Source organism: Misgurnus anguillicaudatus, chromosome 4 (genome assembly GCF_027580225.2).
Source record: "Misgurnus anguillicaudatus chromosome 4, ASM2758022v2, whole genome shotgun sequence".
NCBI lineage: Eukaryota > Metazoa > Chordata > Actinopteri > Cypriniformes > Cobitidae > Misgurnus > Misgurnus anguillicaudatus.
Genome location: NC_073340.2, coordinates 27,477,554 through 27,498,784, shown reverse-complemented (window position 1 = coordinate 27,498,784; position 21,231 = coordinate 27,477,554). Strand labels below are relative to the sequence as shown.

At 37.8% G+C, this 21,231-nt stretch overlaps 1 protein-coding gene across 5 annotated transcripts in view; it reads right to left on the bottom strand.

Moving 5' to 3' along the window:
- cyth1b (cytohesin 1b) overlaps window positions 1-21,231 on the bottom strand; it is a 90,597-nt gene that overhangs the window by 5,449 nt on the left and 63,917 nt on the right. For 4 of the 5 annotated variants that reach the window (XM_055176910.2, XM_055176909.2, XM_055176912.2 and 1 more), the window contains exons 2-9: window positions 14,113-14,195; window positions 9,368-9,432; window positions 7,250-7,316; window positions 6,738-6,856; window positions 4,148-4,228; window positions 3,919-4,031; window positions 3,571-3,719; window positions 2,426-2,538 (exon numbers count right to left, since the gene is read on the bottom strand). In XM_055176910.2, coding sequence (XP_055032885.2) covers window positions 2,426-2,538; window positions 3,571-3,719; window positions 3,919-4,031; window positions 4,148-4,228; window positions 6,738-6,856; window positions 7,250-7,316; window positions 9,368-9,432; window positions 14,113-14,195 — 790 coding nt within the window. The remainder of the gene's footprint in view (window positions 1-2,425; window positions 2,539-3,570; window positions 3,720-3,918; window positions 4,032-4,147; window positions 4,229-6,737; window positions 6,857-7,249; window positions 7,317-9,367; window positions 9,433-14,112; window positions 14,196-21,231) is intronic. The other variant, XM_055176908.2, reaches the window with a different exon arrangement.

The window sequence follows — 21,231 nt, the reverse complement described above, 5'->3', positions numbered from 1 at the left end:
CTCAAGTCTCACGCATTCACCTTGACACACGCATTTCAGTCAGTTCAAACGCCACACTTTGTATTTCTCATGCTGAGAAGTAGGAGATAAATTGTCCTGCTAATATACAATTAATGGACGAGGCGCAGTTCTGTCGAGTTCAGCTGCTTTTTTAAAGTGTGCTGAACTTTACGCAGCCCCAGCGTCAGAGTACCGCGAGAAATCTTGCGGAGGAGGCTGATTTCAAATCGCTCTCGCGTTACTCTGACGTCATCCACTTGTCGTTTCTTGCAGCGCCTCGTGAAGTCGTACACACCTATTAATTCATCCTACAAGCCGATTTTTTGTTCTTTAGTACATTAATATGAAATAAGGCCAAAATGTAATTTTAAAATGTATTTAGGTAACATTTGTAATACATTTGAACCCATATTTGTATGAAAGATGAGTACAAGATTACTTAAAGTGGTATACATTTTTGAAATACGAGATAGTATGTTAAATGCATTTCAGTTCATATTCATGACATCTCAAAATAACACTGATAAAGACACCTTTGTTTTTAAGATTATCTTAAGTACTAAAAAAATGCCTTCTTCATTTTTGTTTTGCTTTTCCCTCCATTGTACCGAAAGTGAATCGAACCGTGGCCCCTGAACCGAGGTACGAACCGAACCGGAACTCATATATATATTCAATTATCTTTATTTTTATATTACGTGCCTAGATAAGCAGTTACATTTTTACTTACAAATTCAACCAAAATATATAACATGAACATTTGAATATGGCATTCTGTCATCTCTGTCCCAATTGGAACATTTACAACAACATATTAACAAAATACACTTTTTTAAATTAAGAAAAATAAATAATGAGGGGCAAAATTTCACATAAAATTAAGTCTTTTAGTTTAGTTTTTTTCCAAAATGTAAAATAGTAACAATCACTATTAATTAATAATAATTATAAAAAATAAAGCTCTTAAACTAAAGCATTTGATCTGTCACACAACTTCAGATCTAATAAGTCAAACAAGTGCTGCAGTGGTGTCTTTAGAAAAATCGTCCTTTAGAAAAGTTCAGATGAGAGGGCATTATGTTTTGAATGGACAATATCACCTGCAGTGCTAAACAAAAGTTTGTCTTTGGTCTCTTTCGCTGTGTTTTCCCTGCTACAACCACTTTGTTGCTGCAATCGCATTCACTTGCTGACACCAGCAGATAAAAATATACAAAAATGCGTGTCTTGGCGGAAATGCGTAGATTGGTGTTATGTCAAGGAATGAGGAAGTGGAGAGTGTGAAAATAAAGCTACCTCATATTGGTTTTTAATGTCAATATGCATCGGAAAGTTAGAAAAATAAAATCGATGTATCAATCCATATCGATGTATCTTTACACCCCTAATATCTATCTATCTATCGATTGTTTGGCATGACTTCGGTTCTTCACTAATCCATAAAAATCTGTGATTTATTTGACTAGGCCATGAAAGATTGACAAAGTTATCAATTGAGGCCTATGAGGAAACCCAGTCAATTTTGCTCACACATCAAGGCACATTTTCCCCAAAGGCTTCAAGTGTCCCAGTTTTCATGCTTGCAAGCACATTAGCATTAATGGCATGTAGGGCCAGAGTGCCGGCATTACTTCAACTGATCACATGGGTGCAGCAGAGACCAATGAAATATCCCAACATGACAGACTCCACGGCAAGAGAGAATGCGTATCGTCTCACAAACATCGAAAGCCCAGTGTGAACGCAGCATAACAGCACATCAATCCAGTTATTTTGCAAACAAACCAGACAAATAAGGAATCTTCATTTTTTCATTTTTATAAAATGAAAAATCAAGTTAAATGAAACAAAAAAATGACAAAAGAAAGAAGAAAAGCACAAAGCACCTGGAAGCAAACAGTACAGCAGCGTAATGGTCTAGCTAAAGAAAACCATTGTACATACCTCCTGAAGAAAGACAAACGTCAAACCAAACAAACAAATGTGGAAGAAAGAAAACAAAATGAAATTAACCATAAAAATTAACCAACAAATGCTGTAGTAAAATAACGGTGTCTGTGTAAGTGAGTGAGGCTTGTGTAGAGATCTGCGATGTGAGCATTATGTGGATGCGCACGAAGGTTTGTATCAGCCATTTTATATTAGCTTTGGGATGTGAGGTTTCTCTACATCACTGCAGATCAAAGTAGGGTTTAGTTAATACAAGTTCGGCATCTGTGAATGCCGTTCAAATTCATCCCTCAGTTTTTAAAAACAAAATCGTGTGTATGGTAATACACTTATGATATATAGATGTTTATGGGGCAAGGCGTTATACTAAAATACTGTACATGCTAATATACAGTTTCAAATGTCTGCATGACTACGGAAATATCAAGAGTCATATTTAAGGATTCCTTTTCAATTTAAATCAAACACTAACTCACCCAGTTTAAGCAGCCAACCCTCGCGGTCTGGGTTGAAGAACGTGTGAGTGAGGTCATTGCCGTCATCTTCGGGTATCTTGAAGGGTTCGTTTTTAATACTCTCATACAGGTTCTGTGTGAATGATTTGAGCAATTCAAGGGTTATGGATGTGACATTTGCAGTCAAAACTTGAAATATAAATTCTCAGGGAATGCATTTATTACCAATATATTGAACCGTCTGTTTATATTTTCCTAAACCCCTGATGAGAAAGTCCAGACATCAGAAAAATATCAGTCTATACTCATGCTTTCTATTTTAGATGAGGGAAACATACAAGCATTATGGAGGTGACAAAAAGTTTATGGGAGACAACATACTATGTAGAATTTCTGTGATTTGAACGGCACAAACCGAAAGCATTAATACCCAACAAATGGATATGGGACCACTCTTCAATTTAATTTTTGTTTGCGCATTCATGAGAAAATGTGTGTTAGGGACGTGATATTTCTCAGTTTTTCATGTGACCATTCTGAAATGTTAACTTACTTATGTATGGGGGGGAAAATTGCTAGAAACTTGAACTTTCAATGTGTATTTACCAGTGGCGGCCGACTTCTTTTTTGAGGGCGCACGATGCGAAGTTCGTCACAACATGTATGTATCAAAATATGTCTTCGGCGCATCGAGTGATCCTATGTGCATCACGTGTCTCAAAATAAGTACCTGCTGCAGACGCGTCTAAAGGGTTTATGGTAAAAGAGACGCTCGCGTTTGCTAGATACTCGCATATTCTCATGCGTAATCAGAGTTTACTGTTAAGTGAGTGTCTTGCGAGTATTTTGTGAACGTGAGCGTCTCTTTTATCATAAACGGTTTTGAGGCATGTGCAGCAGGCACTTATTTTGACAAAACACGTGATGCACATGGTTCACATGACTCAACCAACACATATTTTGAATTTGCAACCTTCGGAAGAACAGTCACGAACCACCACTGGTATTTAAACTACCAATATTGACATCTGGTATGGTTAAAACCTTTGCTTTTTATGATAAAGTTGGCATTTGCATGGATTTGCCCATTTATATTTTGTTACCTAATACTCTTGTCAGGCATGGGACTAAGTGTCCCATTACTTTGTCTATTTTGGACACTGACCCTGAGCAGGTCTTCTGGTAGATCTCCTCCATCATTGATGCCTCTGTTCATGGCTATGAATCTCTCTGCAGATGGCTTGTCTTTCACGTTTGGGTTGTGCAGGCTTGTGTTCAACATGATGATAGCGAATGAAAGTACATAACAAGTATCTGACAGGAAATAAAAGAAATAAGTCAAAGGAATTCTTACAGTATGCCAAAATAGCTTGTGTCAAAGCGCGTGATTGCACAAACTCTCACAATTATACAGTATTTTAAAAAAGAGTGCTTTGTATTGAGAATTATGACATTTTATACTTTAAAATACTTTGTATGCCAACCATACTACAAATTATACACTGCAACACACCTGTGGATTGAAAGACGCCAGGATTGCATTGACAGTAACGCTGGGCAAAGGCTTCCATCATGCGATCGATCTTCTGAGCTTCACCCGGTAACCGAAAACTCCACAGAAACTGTCTGTATAGCGCATAAAGAGAATTTGATGAGTTTGGTTTAGTACTGAATTAAATACTGGTTGGTGAACGTGACAGAACTGGGGAAATAATGTGGTCTGTAAAACTACATCTATTCACCTGAGAGCTTGAACCAGGTTAAGGTCTGTAAATTCATGAAGCTCCACAAAGGCATGAAGAACCTGAATGTTAAAATCATCCCTGAAAGACAAAATTGAATTTATGTCACTTTCTGAAATAGCAGACTCTGAAAAGTCAATCTGAGCTTCGACCATTTGTCACCATTGATATATTTGGAACGAGTGTTAAAAATAATGATGTTACTTCTGCTCTGTGGTCTCTATATTCATACTGATAAGTGCGAAGTTAGCATAGCTCAATGATGTCATCTTGTGAATAAAAATCCGTTCACACCAAAGACGACAACTACAATAACTAAAGATGAAGTTTTTAAAGTCCATAACACACAAACTTAAGCATCCACTGATTCAAAAACAGTAAAAACTCCATGTATGTTTTGATCATAAATCTGAATTTGATTTCTATATTTGAGAAGTGGTAAAAAGAGAACAAATGAAGATACAAATTTAAGCAGAGGGTCCGTTCTATTATTTGATTGTTCATATAATGTATGTTTATATATTTAAAGAAAAAAATAATCTGGAAGGCATTAAACTTTTGTGAAAAACATAAAAAATGCTGGTGGGGAAAGAATTAAAGATACAGCTCTACCTTGCAAATACGATAACGGCAACATTACTATATGTGCCACTGAATAACACATCTACTGTTAAAAAACCTGTGTGAACTGGGAATTATGGCCATAATCCTCCTTCCAGACGTCTCAAATGGGCTTTAAATCTCATGGGGGGATTAGGATTGGGATTATGGACCGTATGTAACTGGCCTTTTCTTCAGTGAGGAAATGGTGCATGTCAATAATATCAATTATCTGTGAATGCATTAACCCACTTTGGGGGTTTGTCCATTAAGCTCCACACTCTTATGCTTTTCTTACGGCTGTGCCATGAAGAAATTCACCATGTTCCTGTATGTGTGTGTGTGTGTGTGTGTGTGTGTTTGTGTGTGTGTGTTTGTGTGTGTGTGTGTGTGTGTGTGTGTGTGTGTGTGTGTGTGTGTGTGTGTGTGTGTGTGTGTGTGTGTGTGTGTGTGTGTGTGTGTGAGAGAGAGAGCAGATAAGCTCAGGATTCCTTATTGATTTTCCTCATGTGACACAAAGGATAATGTGTTAGCATTTATCCGGTAGGCGTTTAGAGGGACCGGTTTAAGAAATCACAGATGAATCCTTTATCCAAAGCGACTTGCAGTGCATTACAAGGCATACATTTTTTTTTATTATGTGCCCCCTGGGTTCGAACCCATGGCCTTTGGCACTGCTAACACTATGCATAACACTATACAGGAGCACAGACAAAATATATAACAATTTATGTAAATGTAGTTTTATAAATTTTGCTTAACACATCAAGCTTCTTACAATGATACTTGTTATTAAATGGTTTATTTAATATTATTGTGGCATGACTTTTATACGCAAAGCAAGTTTACACAAGAACAGTTAACACAAAAATCAAATCCTTACATTACTGCTTCTTTAAAGGGATTTTTTTTTAAATAAAAAGACTCTTCTGTAGTTACATCGTGTACTAAGACCGACAGAAAATTAAAAGTTGTGATTTTCTAGGCAGATATGACTAGGAACTATACTCTCATTCTCAGGTAATAATCAAGGACTTTGCTGCCATAACATGTTACGGCAGCAAAGTCCTTGATTATTACGCCAGAATGAGAGTGTAGTTCCTAGCCATATCTGTCATGAAAATCACAACTTTTCATTTTCTGTCAGTCTTAGTACACAATATAACTACAGAAGTCAAGTTTTAAATATGAAAAATATCTTAACTCTTTGGTTATTTTTAACGCAATGCTAATGGACTAATCAGATTCAATGGATTGTGCTAAGCTATGCTAAAAGTGATAGCGCCAGGCCCGGAGATCAGCTGAATAAATTCCAAAACTGTAAAAATCAAATGTTTAACTCTAGGGGAACTGCAAAATGAGCATATTTAAAATAAAAAAAAAAAGGGGGGAGTGTCCCTTTAAAATGCTAAATGAGATTTTTTCAAGAAACAATTTTTAAACAACAGTAATATAACACATCATATGTCTATAAGACTCAAAGATATCATGTGGTGCAAATAACGCTTCATAATTTCAGTCTGTCCATTGCATAAAGCTGCAATGCTATTAAAGACTATTCATTTAATACTGCAATGTTTCAGTAAGAAAAAATACATCCATCATAAACATATATAGCATTCTTTCCTGCATTGATAGGTCCCTGATGGCAAGGCACCGACATTGAATTTCAGCCCATCAATAACTGTGTAAACCGAGCCTTTATGCTAAACACAGCGCTTTCATAAGAACACAACCCATCCTGATACAGCTCATAATGGCCTTTGGCATTAGCTTTTAGTGAGCACAGGCTTATGATCAGTGATGTCATCCTCCCTTGAGCTCTGATTCTAGATATAGCAAATGTATAAGTCGCAGAAGCCCAGATCTGTTTAACTTTGACTTGTCTAGCTGTTTGAAATATGTAATGTAGGTCATTTGATAAATATGTCCCTCACAGTATGGTAGCATCTCTACTATCCACATACAGTATAGTCTCAGTCATTCTTACCTTTCACCCAAATAATCTCCGATGGCTGTCTTGTTGAGGCCCTCACCCTTGTAAAGAAATTGTGCAATATCTTCTTCAGTGTTCTTCAGCAACTCATTCTCTATGAGGAACCGAATCCCCTGAAAGAAGCACCATAAAAAACACTATCAGACACTGCATTCAGATTACTGTACTGTATGTCTGCCTGTAATTCTATAGGATTGATGTTCAAGTAGGCTACCATACTTCTAAATCTAGTTTCATTTCTCTATTATCGATTTCTGAACTTTAACCCATGTGTCTAGATTTCTGAAAACTATTTGAATTCGTGGTTGCATGATGACTAGCAACACTTATGATAATTTGTGCACCCACACAAGATCAAAGGTTTGAAGAAGAGAAATGAGAATCATTTTTCTGTAGTAGGGAGTATTTGCAATTTAAACATGGCTAAAAATTGCTAAAAGCGGAAAAGTTTGAGAAATGTAAATATGACTTGAACTACACCTGTACAAAAATAAAAGCGTGCTTACCTTTTTGGGGTCCATATTAAATTTCTTGCGGCCCATTGCCATCTGTTTACTCCGCTGCATATTTATTCTGTAAACAAGGATGTGGGTCCATTTATTTTAAGCGACAAATAGTATTTTTAAACGTACAGTACATTTTTAGCAGCGTGTGTGCTTCTTAACATTGAACCCTTGACTAGATGGCTTTATAAAAACGTGTTTCTGCAATCTCAAGGTGAAGAAAAGCTGAAAGGAGGTTTACAACATCAACATCGTCTACGGTTTGCACAATTCAAATGCCCGTAAGAGCTTCTGTAATGACATCATTATGTATGTCATCAGTCGAAAGCATGATGAGGTGAAATGTAATGTTAAAGGCCACTGTCTATTAAAAGGGCCACCTATTGGTGTACTTTCCTGGGGCCACATGACATCACTCAATGTTGAGGAAAAAATTGAGAGGGGGTGGAACAATAAGAAATGACAACAGAATTTCATGAACGGGAAGTAATGACACGAAACATTTGTCCTGAAAATGGCTTTCTTAGATGCAAATGGTCCCCAAGTGAATCAAAGTGGCCATTCCTATGACATGATTCATGAATCATGTAAAATGGATGGGCCTTATAGGTTGGTTCAGTTTGATGTATTTGCTCAGAGTAACTGGGAATATGGGTCACTGCAGTCAGTATAAAAGTGCATTAAATGTAGTGCAAAAAAATAAATTTTTACTTTAATGGAAAGTAAATATTAGAAGACTGACTGTATGACTATGGAGTGTTTAGACGTTCCCCAAAAACCAGCACAATCCAAGTCAATTTACCCAAATTACCCCCTTTCACCAAAACGCCTGTACATAATTCACCAGCCTCGCCTCCCAAAGGGGGCACTATTATTAAATATTTAAATGGGATGGGAAAGTATGTGTGTCTAATTCCTCTGTGTGTGCTTGTAAGTAATGGAGAACATGCTTTGTGTATGTGTGTGTGTGTGTGTGTGTGTGTGTGTTTTATACACTGGAATTGATGGGGGAAAACAGGAATGGAGGCAGACTGGAAATGAGAGTTTTGTCTAAATAGCTGTTTTATAATTGGTTTCAATATACAGTAGAGAAAACAGTATTTTTATTTTGGGTCATTAATAATTATTTCTCAGTCTCTTTATTAGAATACAACCAGATAATACAGGAAATGTGTATGTAGTATTAAAAACAGTATAAAAGTATAAGCTGAAGTGTCAAGTATTTAGGCTAAACTCTAGGTCAGTCTCTTAAACCTAAATAAAATTAAATCCTAATTTCTAAATGAAGGACTTCAGGACTTCAGTCTCCTCAAAAAAGCTCAAGTTGTGTTTTGTGCCAAGAGAGGTCACACTAAATACTGACTGATGCCTGAAGAAGACATTTAGTTCTGAAACTGTTTTGTTTTTCATTTTGTGTACATATTTCTTTAAAAAAAGAGTAAAACATTAATATGGATGGAAATTAAAACTTTGCTTAAACAACAAAGCTGGTGATGGTGGCCTAAGACTTTTGCATAGTACTGTAAATATGAAAATATGACCATAATATATCTTTAATATTGACTGACTAAATCAATGAGTGAAATAAAACTTTGAAACTCCTTATCTTATTATTAGCCTGGATTTCACAGATAGAGACCCTTTTTATTTTTAAAGATGCACCGATATATCGGCCAATAGTTATTGCCGATACATCCTGTCAATCAAAAGTGAACAGGAAAATGCAAAGAAACACCACTAGTTTAATGTTCTTATACTCTAAAAAAAATGCTGGCTTATTTTCAACCCAGCATTGGTCAAAAAGGGACGAGCCCAGCCATTGGGTTAGAAAATGTTTATAATTGACCCAAAAATGGGTTATAACAACCTGGTATTTTTGGTAGAAGCATCCCAGCATAGGTTAAATTATAACCCCACAGCTGGGCTCATCCCTTTTTGACCCAACACTGGGTTGAAAAGAACCCAGAATTAATATAACCACCAAACTATCTGTATAGGTAGATATCAGTCTGAATAATCGTGTATCGGTGAAAAAATGTAATATCAGTGCATCTCTAATTTTTTTGGGACTGTATTATTTATTTAACAATACAACCATAATATTAATAATCATTATCAAACCTTTCTTGAGTGGAGCCAAGACTTTCGATCTCATTGGTGACCTTTGCTATCTCATCCTTGAGCCGCTGTAAAAAACAAAAATAAAATGAGTCAATCACAAGGACAGCTGAAGATGGTGTCGTCCTTTGTCATTCGCTTCAATGTCAGTGATGGAGAGCTCTGAATGTAATGCAATTAACACAGAGAGCATCATTGATATCAAATATGATTACCAAGAGTATGAAACATTCAATCATGGCCCGGTGTGGCACCTGGACCAGATATCAAGATGAAGTGGCAGGAGAGAGAGTGAGAGTGAGAGTGAGAGATTTGATTTGAATTGGCCACACCCACAAAATTTAATTAAATGAAGAATCTGAATTACAGTGACAAAAAGAGAAATTACTCGCATAACTCATTAGCTTAAATAACTTTACATGTTCACAAAGCTTCTTAAACGTCACGTGTGTGTCTACCTGGTAATTATCACGTTGTGGGGACCAAATGTCCCCACAAAGAGAAAAAGCGTATAAATCAAACAGAATGTTTCTTGACTATCTAAAGTTTTCTGTGATGGTTGGGGTTAGGTTTTGGGTTACGGGAAGGGAATAAAATATACACTTTGTATCGTATAAAACCATTACGTCTGAAATGTCCCGACAAAACATGGAAACTAGAATGTGCATGTGTGTGTGTGTCATAATAGCACTCAGTCTCTGCCATCCATCTTCCTGAAGCAGCTCGTGCACAGATCAATATGACTCATATTACCAATCCACTACAGATATGCGAACACACACACACACACTATGGATGCTGTATTAACACACCATCCCTAATACTTATAGCACCTGAAAAGGTCAAGCAAGTTCCCTTTTAACACCTGACCTTCCTCCACTATACAGGTCAATAAATAGATTCACACCAAGATCAGATGTAACAGCTTGACCACAACAAGTGCTTTCGTAGCTCCATAAAGCAGTGTGTTAAAGAGATCAATGAGTTTTAGGGAGGTTAATCCCTGAAGTCTGAAAATCTAGAGATTGAGTTATTAAGTACAACCACATATTTGTGTTGACGTTTCTTATGTTCTCAATCTTATATCAATGCAGGACATGTCACAACCATGTGGCTGATCATGAGCGGGTCATATGGAATCCGCACCTGCAGAGTGATTGGTTATTACAAGTGTCAGTCAAAAAGCCTCTTCATGTCTAAGTGGGCGGGTCTTGGCCTGAATAACTTCTGAACTGACTCATATGTTAACAATCAAAGGTCTGGATGTGAAACCAGTGGCTGCATATCGAAACATTAAAGAAAGAGAAATGAGGGGGATATATAATTCGAGTCCACTAGACTGAAAGTTTCAATAAGAGAAGAAAGACAGTTGCAGTAGACAGACATCTGCATCCACAAGGATAAAAATAAAATGGTCATGATAGTGATGTTCAATGCGACCGTTGCTAGGTGACACTTGTCATATAAAGGGCACATGTAAATAAACATTACAAGTTGTCAGCCCACACCTTTCCATTTGTTCTCTCTTCTTGCAACGCATTATCATGTCCGTCTCCTGGCAACGGCTGGAATTTCCAAGCTGGAAAAAAAGAAATCAGGAGTGTCCAGCGGGACTCTACGGAGAATGTCGATCTCTCTAATTGAGTACTTTGTTTCCATTAAACCAACATGACGTGAGCAACTCACCGATTGCATCACCAGTATGAACAAGAGCACCCACGTAACTATTTAGTTACTAAATCTAATATTTACTGTACTGTACGTAATCACAATTTGAATAGCATTATTGTATTAATAGTAATGCTATTAAAGAGCACCTATTGTCCGATTCATGATTTTACAATTCCTTTGGTGTGCAAGTGTGTATTAGTACAGGTTAATGATATGCAAAAGGTACAAACCCCAAAGACGATGACCCGAGTTATCGTTTTTAACTTAAATTTCAACGCTGACTCACAGGCTGTAAATTAACTCCTGTTAGTATTGCATGGTGAGCGAATCTTTCAAACATGGTAAGGAGCGTCACATTTCCGGCTGACGTCAGAGGTATTCAGGCCAATCACAATGTACATATTAGCTGGCCAATCAAGGACACAGCGCTTTTCAGATTGATGAGTTTTGAACAAAATCAATGCGTCTGAGAAAGGCGGGATATCTGAAGCTACAAAAATGAATGGTATGTGGAAAATAATGTGTTGTTAACCATAAACCACACAAACACATTGTATTATACCAAATACACAAAATAACGTTGTTTTTAGCAAGAAATAGGTGCACTTTAATATATTATGGAACGAAAAGTGTGACCGCCCCTTAACTTGAGGAATGACAAGCTAAAGACCGTCTAATGATCTACAAACGTGCAATCACACACAGCATCTATCAACTTCAGCAAACACTTTTTGGAACGACATCTGTGATGGTAGCGTCGATAACCGAGAGAGGCCTTAAGGGCGTGCAGCACCCAGCAATGAACGCAACAGATCCACTGAACGCCCAGATGCAAACAAATGCCATTTAGTTCAGAAAGCCAAGCATCGATTTTCAAACTGATCAGTTTTTGTCATAAAAATCAGAAGCTCTCTGGGAAGTGACAGATGTTAACATCTACATGAGGAATAAGTTATTGTCTAGTCTTTCACTTGAAAGGAATAACATTAGCGCATAGCTGACCTGGTTTGGCTCAGACTACGATTAACATAGTGTGTGGAAAAGTAGGGTGAGCTATGTGTATACATTTCTTAAGCCTTCTTATATTTCAAGATAAAAACACTGGCACTGGGGTAGTCAAAGGTAAAACATGATTAATATCAAATAAAAGACTTTTAGAGTTTTCTATAGCTTAATATTCTGATCACCCAGAAAAGATCAGAAGACCCATCAAGCATGCTGTATACTGCCCCAGTGCCCAAAGGCATCCTGTCTAGGTCATAGGGAGGGTCTGCGGGTGGGCTTCTCTTGCCCTTTATAGCCAGCATCACATTAAGAGTGTAAGAGGGTCTTTCAGAGATAGGGTGGTCTACCTAAACAAGCTAATCTGATCTCTGATCGTGACGCCATTACCCATCACATCCTACATCTTATGTGCAGGAGGGGCAAAGGTCTTATAATGCTTCAGTTAACTCATTTTGTGCTGACCGTCTCTACACAACAACAAAGCAGCAAAACACAGGGAATTCATAGATGCTGAGCAGCACAGATACCTAAAGCTTTTAATATGCACTAAATAAAAAATGAAATTATTTTTAAATCACACCCAGGTTATTTCTTGCCTTTCTTTGCATGCATTAAAATGACTCTGAGATTAAACTGCTAGTTTAAAAGTATGCATAGACTATAGGGAAATAAGATGAAGACGCCAGGGTACAAGTGGCCTAGAAAATGATTTTCTACATAAGAGAGGCTGCCAAGTCAAGATCACATGACCAGATGATGACTGATGATAGGCATCAGTATACACCCCTATTAGTGAGGTCAAGTTGCAGAATAAATTATTTAAGGGAAAAAAAAATTGAAAATATGGTTTATTTCTACAATGGGAATGATAACTAAAAATGCAGATGCTGTCTGAATAAGCAATATAAACTACCCACTCTGTGCACATTTTAACATTATGTTGCCAATTTAAATGTATAAGAGGTATAAATAACATCACAAATTAATCACTTTTTAAAAAATAAATTAATGGCTTATTGGTTTCATGCCAGTTAAATTTTATATGCCGTTCAACGATTAATGTCACTAAACTTCATTCAACAGTTTTGCTTGATTGATTTAAGTCATTTAAGCGACAGTGGGGACAGCAATTGGCAGAAAGGGTTTTAGTGGTCGACATAATATAATTAGCATAATTGAATTTGCTGGACCTGGCTTCCAGCATCCTTCATGCCCCAGCTGTTGCAATGTCTGTCCTAGGGTGGGACAGCCATCAATCCTGTATACAATCACTTCTTTACACTAAAACTGTACAAACAGGGTCACAGAGCCCATCACCTAGAAACCACCCAACCCTCCCCGTATCCCATCCGAACAGGTTCAGTTTATCACAACTGCCTTGCCTGGATAAGCATATGGTTGGTTTGGTGATATGAATAAGTTTAATTAATGACACATCTGGCAAAGACAAGACGACTCCGGTCAACCCCACCCATGCCACATAAGCAATTTTTAGGTGAGCTATCATCAAGCCCAAACTGTTGGGTTAAAACATACCACAAACATAAGCTCTTTTTAGGGTGCATCTAGATTACTAGTTGGATCCTCTTATTAATGTGCGCTAAAATGACTTTGGACATCTGTGGTGAGATTTATGGGGTTATGTTTTACAGTTACTGTTATTTTACCATTTTTATAAAATATGATGAAATCAATGGCTACATTTAACAATTTAACACACTCTACATGTTCGTTGAATTTGCTCTTAGTTTCTACATTATCTAATATGTAAATATCTAAAATTTTTGGGGCAAAAAAGTTTATAACTGAGCCATACTGCTACAAAACAAAAGATGGGTTATGACCAATCTGATCTCACAGGAAAACATACTGTGGTGGCGATTTTGTACAATGTGTATATTACAAAATCTACGATTATTTGAAAAAAGCAAGAATCTAGGCCATAACATCAAAAATGGAACTGTACAAATTAATAGAAATTAATAACCATCATGTAAAACAGTTATGTATTGATATGAGATTGTGTTGGTTGACACAGTGGTGGCAAAATAAAGAAGATCTGAATGTATTACCTGTATGTCTTCCAGAAGCTCCTGTTTGCGTCTCCTGATGTTTTCCAGCTCCTGCTTCTCGTCTGCCGTCAGGTCGTCCGGCACTTTGTTTGGAAACAAACAAAAGCAAAAATTAAGTACCAGAATTTACGTTTTTTGACCAAACACTTTCGTTAACGTTTTACAGACATTCAAGTGGGTACATGGGGGAACAAAACATTTTCAGGAGAAAAAAGAACTGATGTTAGATAAAAAAGAAATGGATACGAGAAATAACATTAGGCAACAGAAAAGGAATAGAGGAGATGTTGAACGGGAGACAGGGAGCATATCGCTTGAGGCGATGAACTGCCTTTGAGACCCAAACTGACTCTGCAATCAATAACCAGAAAAACACATTAGGTTGTTTATTTGGCCCTCTGATCAAGGGATTGAGCATGGCGAGTAAAGTTGTTTATTTCATCAAATGCTTCTATTTTAGTTCACAGGCACTGTCAAGAATTTGCAACCCTAGTTAGATATATTGGCGTATTCACTAATGACTTTGACGATGCCATGACAATATTTGGCTTGTTTGTCAATAAATAGTTTTTGGGTGTCAATAATGCATTCAAATTAATAACATCGATTTGCAAAAATAGTTAGAACTGGTTGTGGTCACACAGGTATTTTCTAGCTATGATACGCCGATGATATTGTGTACAAGCAATTTCAAATGTTGATGATAGGATGATCAAACTATGGACAAGATCGCCTAACACTAGATGACGTCAATAGGTATCAGAAAGCCTAAAATCCATTAAACTAACCAAATAGCTCTGGAAATAGATTTAAAGGTCCCATATTACTCAAAATCCACTTTTACAAAGTGTTTGGACATAAATGCGTGTTGGCAGTATGTGAAAACAACCACCCTACAATAAAAAAAATCCACTCGCTCCTCCTTTTTTAATCCTCATTAAACCAAAGCAGTCTTATTAGACATGCTATTTTGAGTTTCTTGTTCATGTGATGTCACACTAATAAAGCCCCGCCCACGGTTACTGACTGACTGGTTAATTTTACCCACTGTACAACCAGGGTCACAGAGCCCATTACCTAGAAACCACCAGACCCTCCCCGTATACCATTCCCGTTCCCAACAGGTTCACATGAAAAATGAAAGTTGCTAATAGGGATGTCCCGATCCGCTATTCTGGATTGGTATCGGGCCGATCTGGGCTTTTTGGCTGGATCGGATATCGTATTGAGCACCAACAACATGACCGATCCAATTCCGATACTGTGCGTTAGCCATTGTTGTTACTAACAAGCTATTAAACGGACAAAGTATTATAAAAGCTTCAAGCACATCAATTCTGATCCATAAAAGCCCATAAACGTAGCGTGTATATGACTTGGGCGCATCAATTCTGCACCCAGAATGTGCATAAAAAGTTCGGTCAAGCACAAAATTCCCAAAATAACCATCTGCACACTTAAAGGCTGAGTGCACAATGTTTGAAAGCCAATGTTGATATTTGAAATCACCTAAACAAACACGCCCCTACCCCAATAGAATCTGGACCTTCTTTTAAAAGACCCACCCCACACATATGCAAACCCAGCAAGGATGTTGGTTAGTAGACACGCCTCTTACCGCTGATTGGCTACAAGTGTGTTTTGGTAGTCGGCCTGTCTCCTTTTCCAAAGCGTTTTTCAAACATTGTGCACTCCGCCTTCAAGCTTTTTACCTTGACAATTTTACGCAATTAAGGAAAAAATATTTAGCATATTTAATTGATCAAACGTACCTATTATATGTTCTCCTAAACACTGCCATGATTAATAATTACTAATGTTTCCTGTAACTTGTAAATCATTTTAAATTATTGATTTTTACATTTAAAATTATACTAGATGTAGCAGAAAGCACTATACACATTTAATTACAGTAGTATTGGGCAGGTATCGGCTGATATGCAGAATTGTGGTATAGGAATCGGATCGGAAATGAAAAAGTGGTATCGGGACATCCGTAGTTGGTAAGTATTTCACGGGACATTACTATACTGATATTCTCATTCCAATACTTTTAGTTACATATTTCACAATAATAGTTTTTGGAAAAAGCATTGACCATCATTCAGACCTGTGAGCAGTAGAAACATACTGCAGCATACAGTAGCAAAAACAACTTGCCAGAAAACATCTGATATTAAAATAGTCTGAGAATATTACCGAACCTATCGGCAAACCCAATCAAAATCCATCGTTCTCATGAACATTTCTGATGTTCTCTGTGAAAATCGAATGCAAGAGTCACAAATAATTTAGGACCTTGCATCTATAAACCTCAGATTCAGCTGAAGTGTTTTGTTCGAGAATGCTAAAGTCTGTTCAATACCGGGCTGAGTGCCAACATCCCCAGCAATTCTGCCTGCTCTGGCTGACAGTCAAAAGTTTGCTTTCAATCTTTGTGCAGTAGATTATAAACACTAATACATTATTATCAGAATTAAAATAACATGCATCAACCTTGCATGCATTTTATCTAATGTGTTTCACAGAAGTCAGTCAGTCTTACTGGTTTAAAACAACATGTGGCGTGTAATTAATGCCAAAAATTATTATTTTTCCTTTCAGACAAAAGGCATTTAAACTTGACATCTTTGTTAGTCACATGATCAGTTGACCTTAGAACAAAAACAAAGACACTAAGCCGTATGAAATGATGACTCTCACCTTTCATGTGACCTCATTAAATACTTTCATGGTGGCCGATGGTACCGCCTGACCTTGCACACGCCCCAAAGACCCCACAACTAGTGACCTGTGGTGATCCAGAAAACTAATTGAATCCACGTTCCATTCACAGCCACAAAAAGGTGGGTATCTCCTTTGTAACCATAGCAACAGATCCCAAACCATTAAAGCCCCTGACATCAAGGCACCATTAGCTGATGAAAACCTTACCATTGTAATAAAAACACATTCTTCCTCTAAACCCCTTGTATGTTCATTTAGTCATTATTTTTGGTTAAGTCACCATCTGCAGGTCCATTGCTTGTCGCCACATCACGATTTCGACACATTTTCCCTCAAAATGTTTTAAATCCGAGCCAACTGATTAAATATACAGTATGTGTTTTGTGCGTTACATCAAAGAGACTGTCCTACTAAATTCATCCTTTACAGATCACAAGCACAGCCATGTTTCGAACATGTACTCATCGCCATGGAAACGTATTTCAGAACAACTCCAGCTGGGACGTTTGACAGGCAGGCTGTGAGTAGAAATCCCATCCAAAAAAACATCCCCCATTTGACAGAAACTGGTACAGAAACCTACAGTAGAAATCTATTAACCTCTCCAAACATAACACAGGGATTCACACTCAGTACACGTGTTCAGAGAGCACAAACCTCATGAGAGCAAAAGGTCGCTCAGGTACGGAGGAGAGAGTGTGGGATTGATGGATTCCTTTTATGCAGGGAAATTTTAAAGAGAGCGATATGAGATATTTCAATCACAAACATATTTTATATATATATTTTAACAGCTAACTGCAGAATCCCGTGAGCCTTGTTTGAATTTTAGAAACAGCATTTTACCCAGATTGTTCTTGGGCATCATTTAGTGTTGGGCGATATGCACCATTTTGAGATCGTCCTATCATCAGCCTGTGAGATCGGTGTACACGATAGTATCGGGGTACGGAGCAGTACTTTACTCATTTTTTATTTGTTAATTTTATACTCATTATAACAAGTCACTTGATTGGTGGACAAAAAAGAACAAGAGCAACACCGTCATGACCGCAACCTTCTTAAAACTGATGCCATTAATGCGGGCGCGTCATTAAAACCCATTGCAGGCCCGAGCCTCTTAGGGGCCCTAAGCAGAATTTGTTTGGGGGCCCCCCTCTCACCAATTTTTTTTATTAAAAAATAAAGAAATGACAAACATTTATAAAAAGAACGAAGTTGCACATTAAGTAAGGGCTAAAAGTAGCATAATGTACAAAAATCAAATCAAATGAATCATAACATTGTCTTTATTGTATGAATTAAATATAATTATTATTTATAGAGCTACAGAAGTGATTTTCCCTTTTCTGGGATTGTTTGATTAACAATAATGACACAAACTTAAGTAGGTTAATTTAGGGGTGTGCCGGTTATTATATAACCGTGAGACCGACGGTTATAGTTGAACACCGTCATTAGAACTCTATAACCGACAAAACCGTGTTATTAAAATATAAATAAATACAAAATCATTAAACAATTGTCAACAGTCTGTGTTACACGCCCCTGTTATCACGTCACGTAATGAAAAATACAGAGCGGAGCAGACACTGACAACGCGCTGACATACAGGAGAGACCAGGGCACTTTTTGGTTACTTTTGAGATTAAACATATTAAACAAAGTCTCACCTTTCAAATAATCTCTTCCTTCTATTTAATTTATAGAATCAAATAAACATGAACGACCATAAGACGTTTTAACCGCGGAAAGGCTCCGCCCCGCTTTTTAAGTTCAAATCCTCCCATGTTAATCTACTAACTCTCCTGAAAGCACATTCACTGCTAGTTGTCTTGCTGTTAATTGTAAATAAACGTAGAGCAAGTAGCTAATCAGTGTTTAGTTTATGCTGCGTTCCAGGCAACCTGTAACCCGTAACTCACGACTTCAAAACCACAAGTCACGACTCTGAACTGGGAGTACATCGATCTAGTACGAGTTCACGAGTGGGAAGACACGGGTTTGACTACCGTTCCAGTGCACTTTCACCGGTAGAAGGTTGTAAAAACACGAGTTACAGGCTGCCTGGAACGCATAGGGTCGTAAGTCGTGGTTTTGAAGTCGTAACTCACGGGTTTAAAAACCTGCCTGGAACGCAGCATTATTCAAATGTTGGATTCACATCGCAAGCATGAGCATTGAGCAGCGCGTATGCGGAGAGCGTTTGCCGCGCGTGGCCATTGTGCTTTTACACCGGCTGCTTTGCAGCGCATATGGCGCAGTTTAATAACAGTATAACAATCTCAAGTTCACATTACTTTATTTTACATGCATTTATGAGCAAAACCTCTTCAAGACGCGTTTTAATCCACATTGTTTTCGTGCTGTTCTGGTCCGTGTAATGACAGATATAGACACAATTATAGACATTAAAAGCCCATGGCACAAATCTGTTTCTCTGAAGATTATTAAAATAATGATAGATAGAGGATTCATTTATGCTGGGCAGAAAGTGACAGCGCAGTCTTCTGGCAACAGTGTGTTTTTTAAATATTTAATTGCTTTCTGTTAAATTTCTCAAAGTCATTACTGTTTAAAACACACTTGGCATCATAATGATTTTATGGTAAAATGACACTTTCGCGTCAATCCACGAGCATTTAAACAAGCAACCCCCCCCCAGACGGTTATGTGACGAACCGTCACATTTGACTCACGTCATAACCGTCATCACCAATTCTGAAACCGGCACAGCCCTAGGTTAATTGAGGTTACTGTCTCTTTAAGAGAAGCACAGACCTGGTTTCTGGCTAATCTATAGATAAACTTAAGACATAAACAAATGTTTTTATTGGAAAAAGAATACTGTGGAGATCATTTTGTTTGTATGTGCCCTGTCAACAACAAAGATTTTATGTTCGCTTGCTTTCTAAAACGCACCTCCCCATGTGTGCACTACTGAGTGCACTTAAAATCACACGTGCGCACACACAGACAGACAAGGAATTACAAACGGTGCAGCATAAAAAAGTTATGTTGTTTTTCCATGCTTTATTCCTCAAATGTATGTTAATGGACTACAGTATAACACACAGTAGCGTAACTCTCTCTAAAGTTTAAAATCAAGTGTTCTGATCTCTGAAGGACGTAGTGAGGATCACATCTGACTGGAGCTGGACCGGACACATGATTCAACCGCATGTGCATCCAGAAAACTGCTCACTTTAGCGCCTTTTTGCGGGTTAAATGGTTTAAAATCACTTGAAATGTTAACATTTGCAAGCCTTTGAAACACATGAAATGATAAACGTTCCCTATTTAAATGTGCGTATTAATCCGCAAATCGCATGCAAGCCGAACCGTGGGTCGATCACAGATGCCGTGACACAGGTGCGAATTGTCAATGCAGTTAATAAAAAAAAAACGATTGGGGGGCCCCCTGGTGGCCACGGGGCCCCAAGCAGCCGCTTAGTCCGCTTATGCCTCGGGCCGGCCCTGTTAAAACCCTAACCATGATTACTTAATAACTGTAAAAACATGCATCTGCGCACACACAGACACACACACATGCGCGCACATACAAACAAACAATTCAATCCATTTGTTTAGTGCTGTTGCAGATCCTACAAGTGTCAAGCAGTGGTGCTCTCAGAGGTGCCTTTTTAAACACATTGGTCCAGCAGAACGCGATTATATTTTAAACACAATCATATTTTAAACACAAGGGATGTGTTGCTACAACTCATTGAAATGCATATCATAATTAAGATTAATACCTAGTGATCTGACTTCGGACAGAGCGCAGCTCTCTGCATGTCCGCGAGAGTGAGAGAGGCGCCAATATGCAGCGGGTCATATTTTAAACAAAAAGTAAAGTTTGCCTCAGCTCGCATGAAACGCATTAAACTGAACAAATACATAAGGATTACTACTTTAGTTTATGTTTAGACTTCGGACAAATGCAACAGTGCGTGCACGTGAGACAGAGAGAAGCGCAGCTGCTCATGCACGCTGGATTTAGTGCTAGAAAGAGTCAAGGGCGCATTAAATGCAGGTACGTGCAAGAAGGAATTCTCTATTTAGCTCTCCGCGTAAAGTGAAACCCACAAACCCTCATGGATGTTAATGTAAAACTATAATGTAAAACCTGCCATTGGCGATATGTATGAAGATCGTCGATACACGATACTATCGTCTATCGGCACAACCCTAGCATCATTAGTTTGAACCATAGACTGTAAAAAAGATGGACAATGCTTCCTTTTTATAGTTATAAACTGAACGTAATACGTACAACGATGGGCGCTGACATGTTTCACAAAATGTTTGTTTGGAGCAGGGCATTCGCAGAAGGAACTGTCTGTGAAGCCCGTAGGCAGAGCTCATTTGACTTTATTTGACAGTCAATAA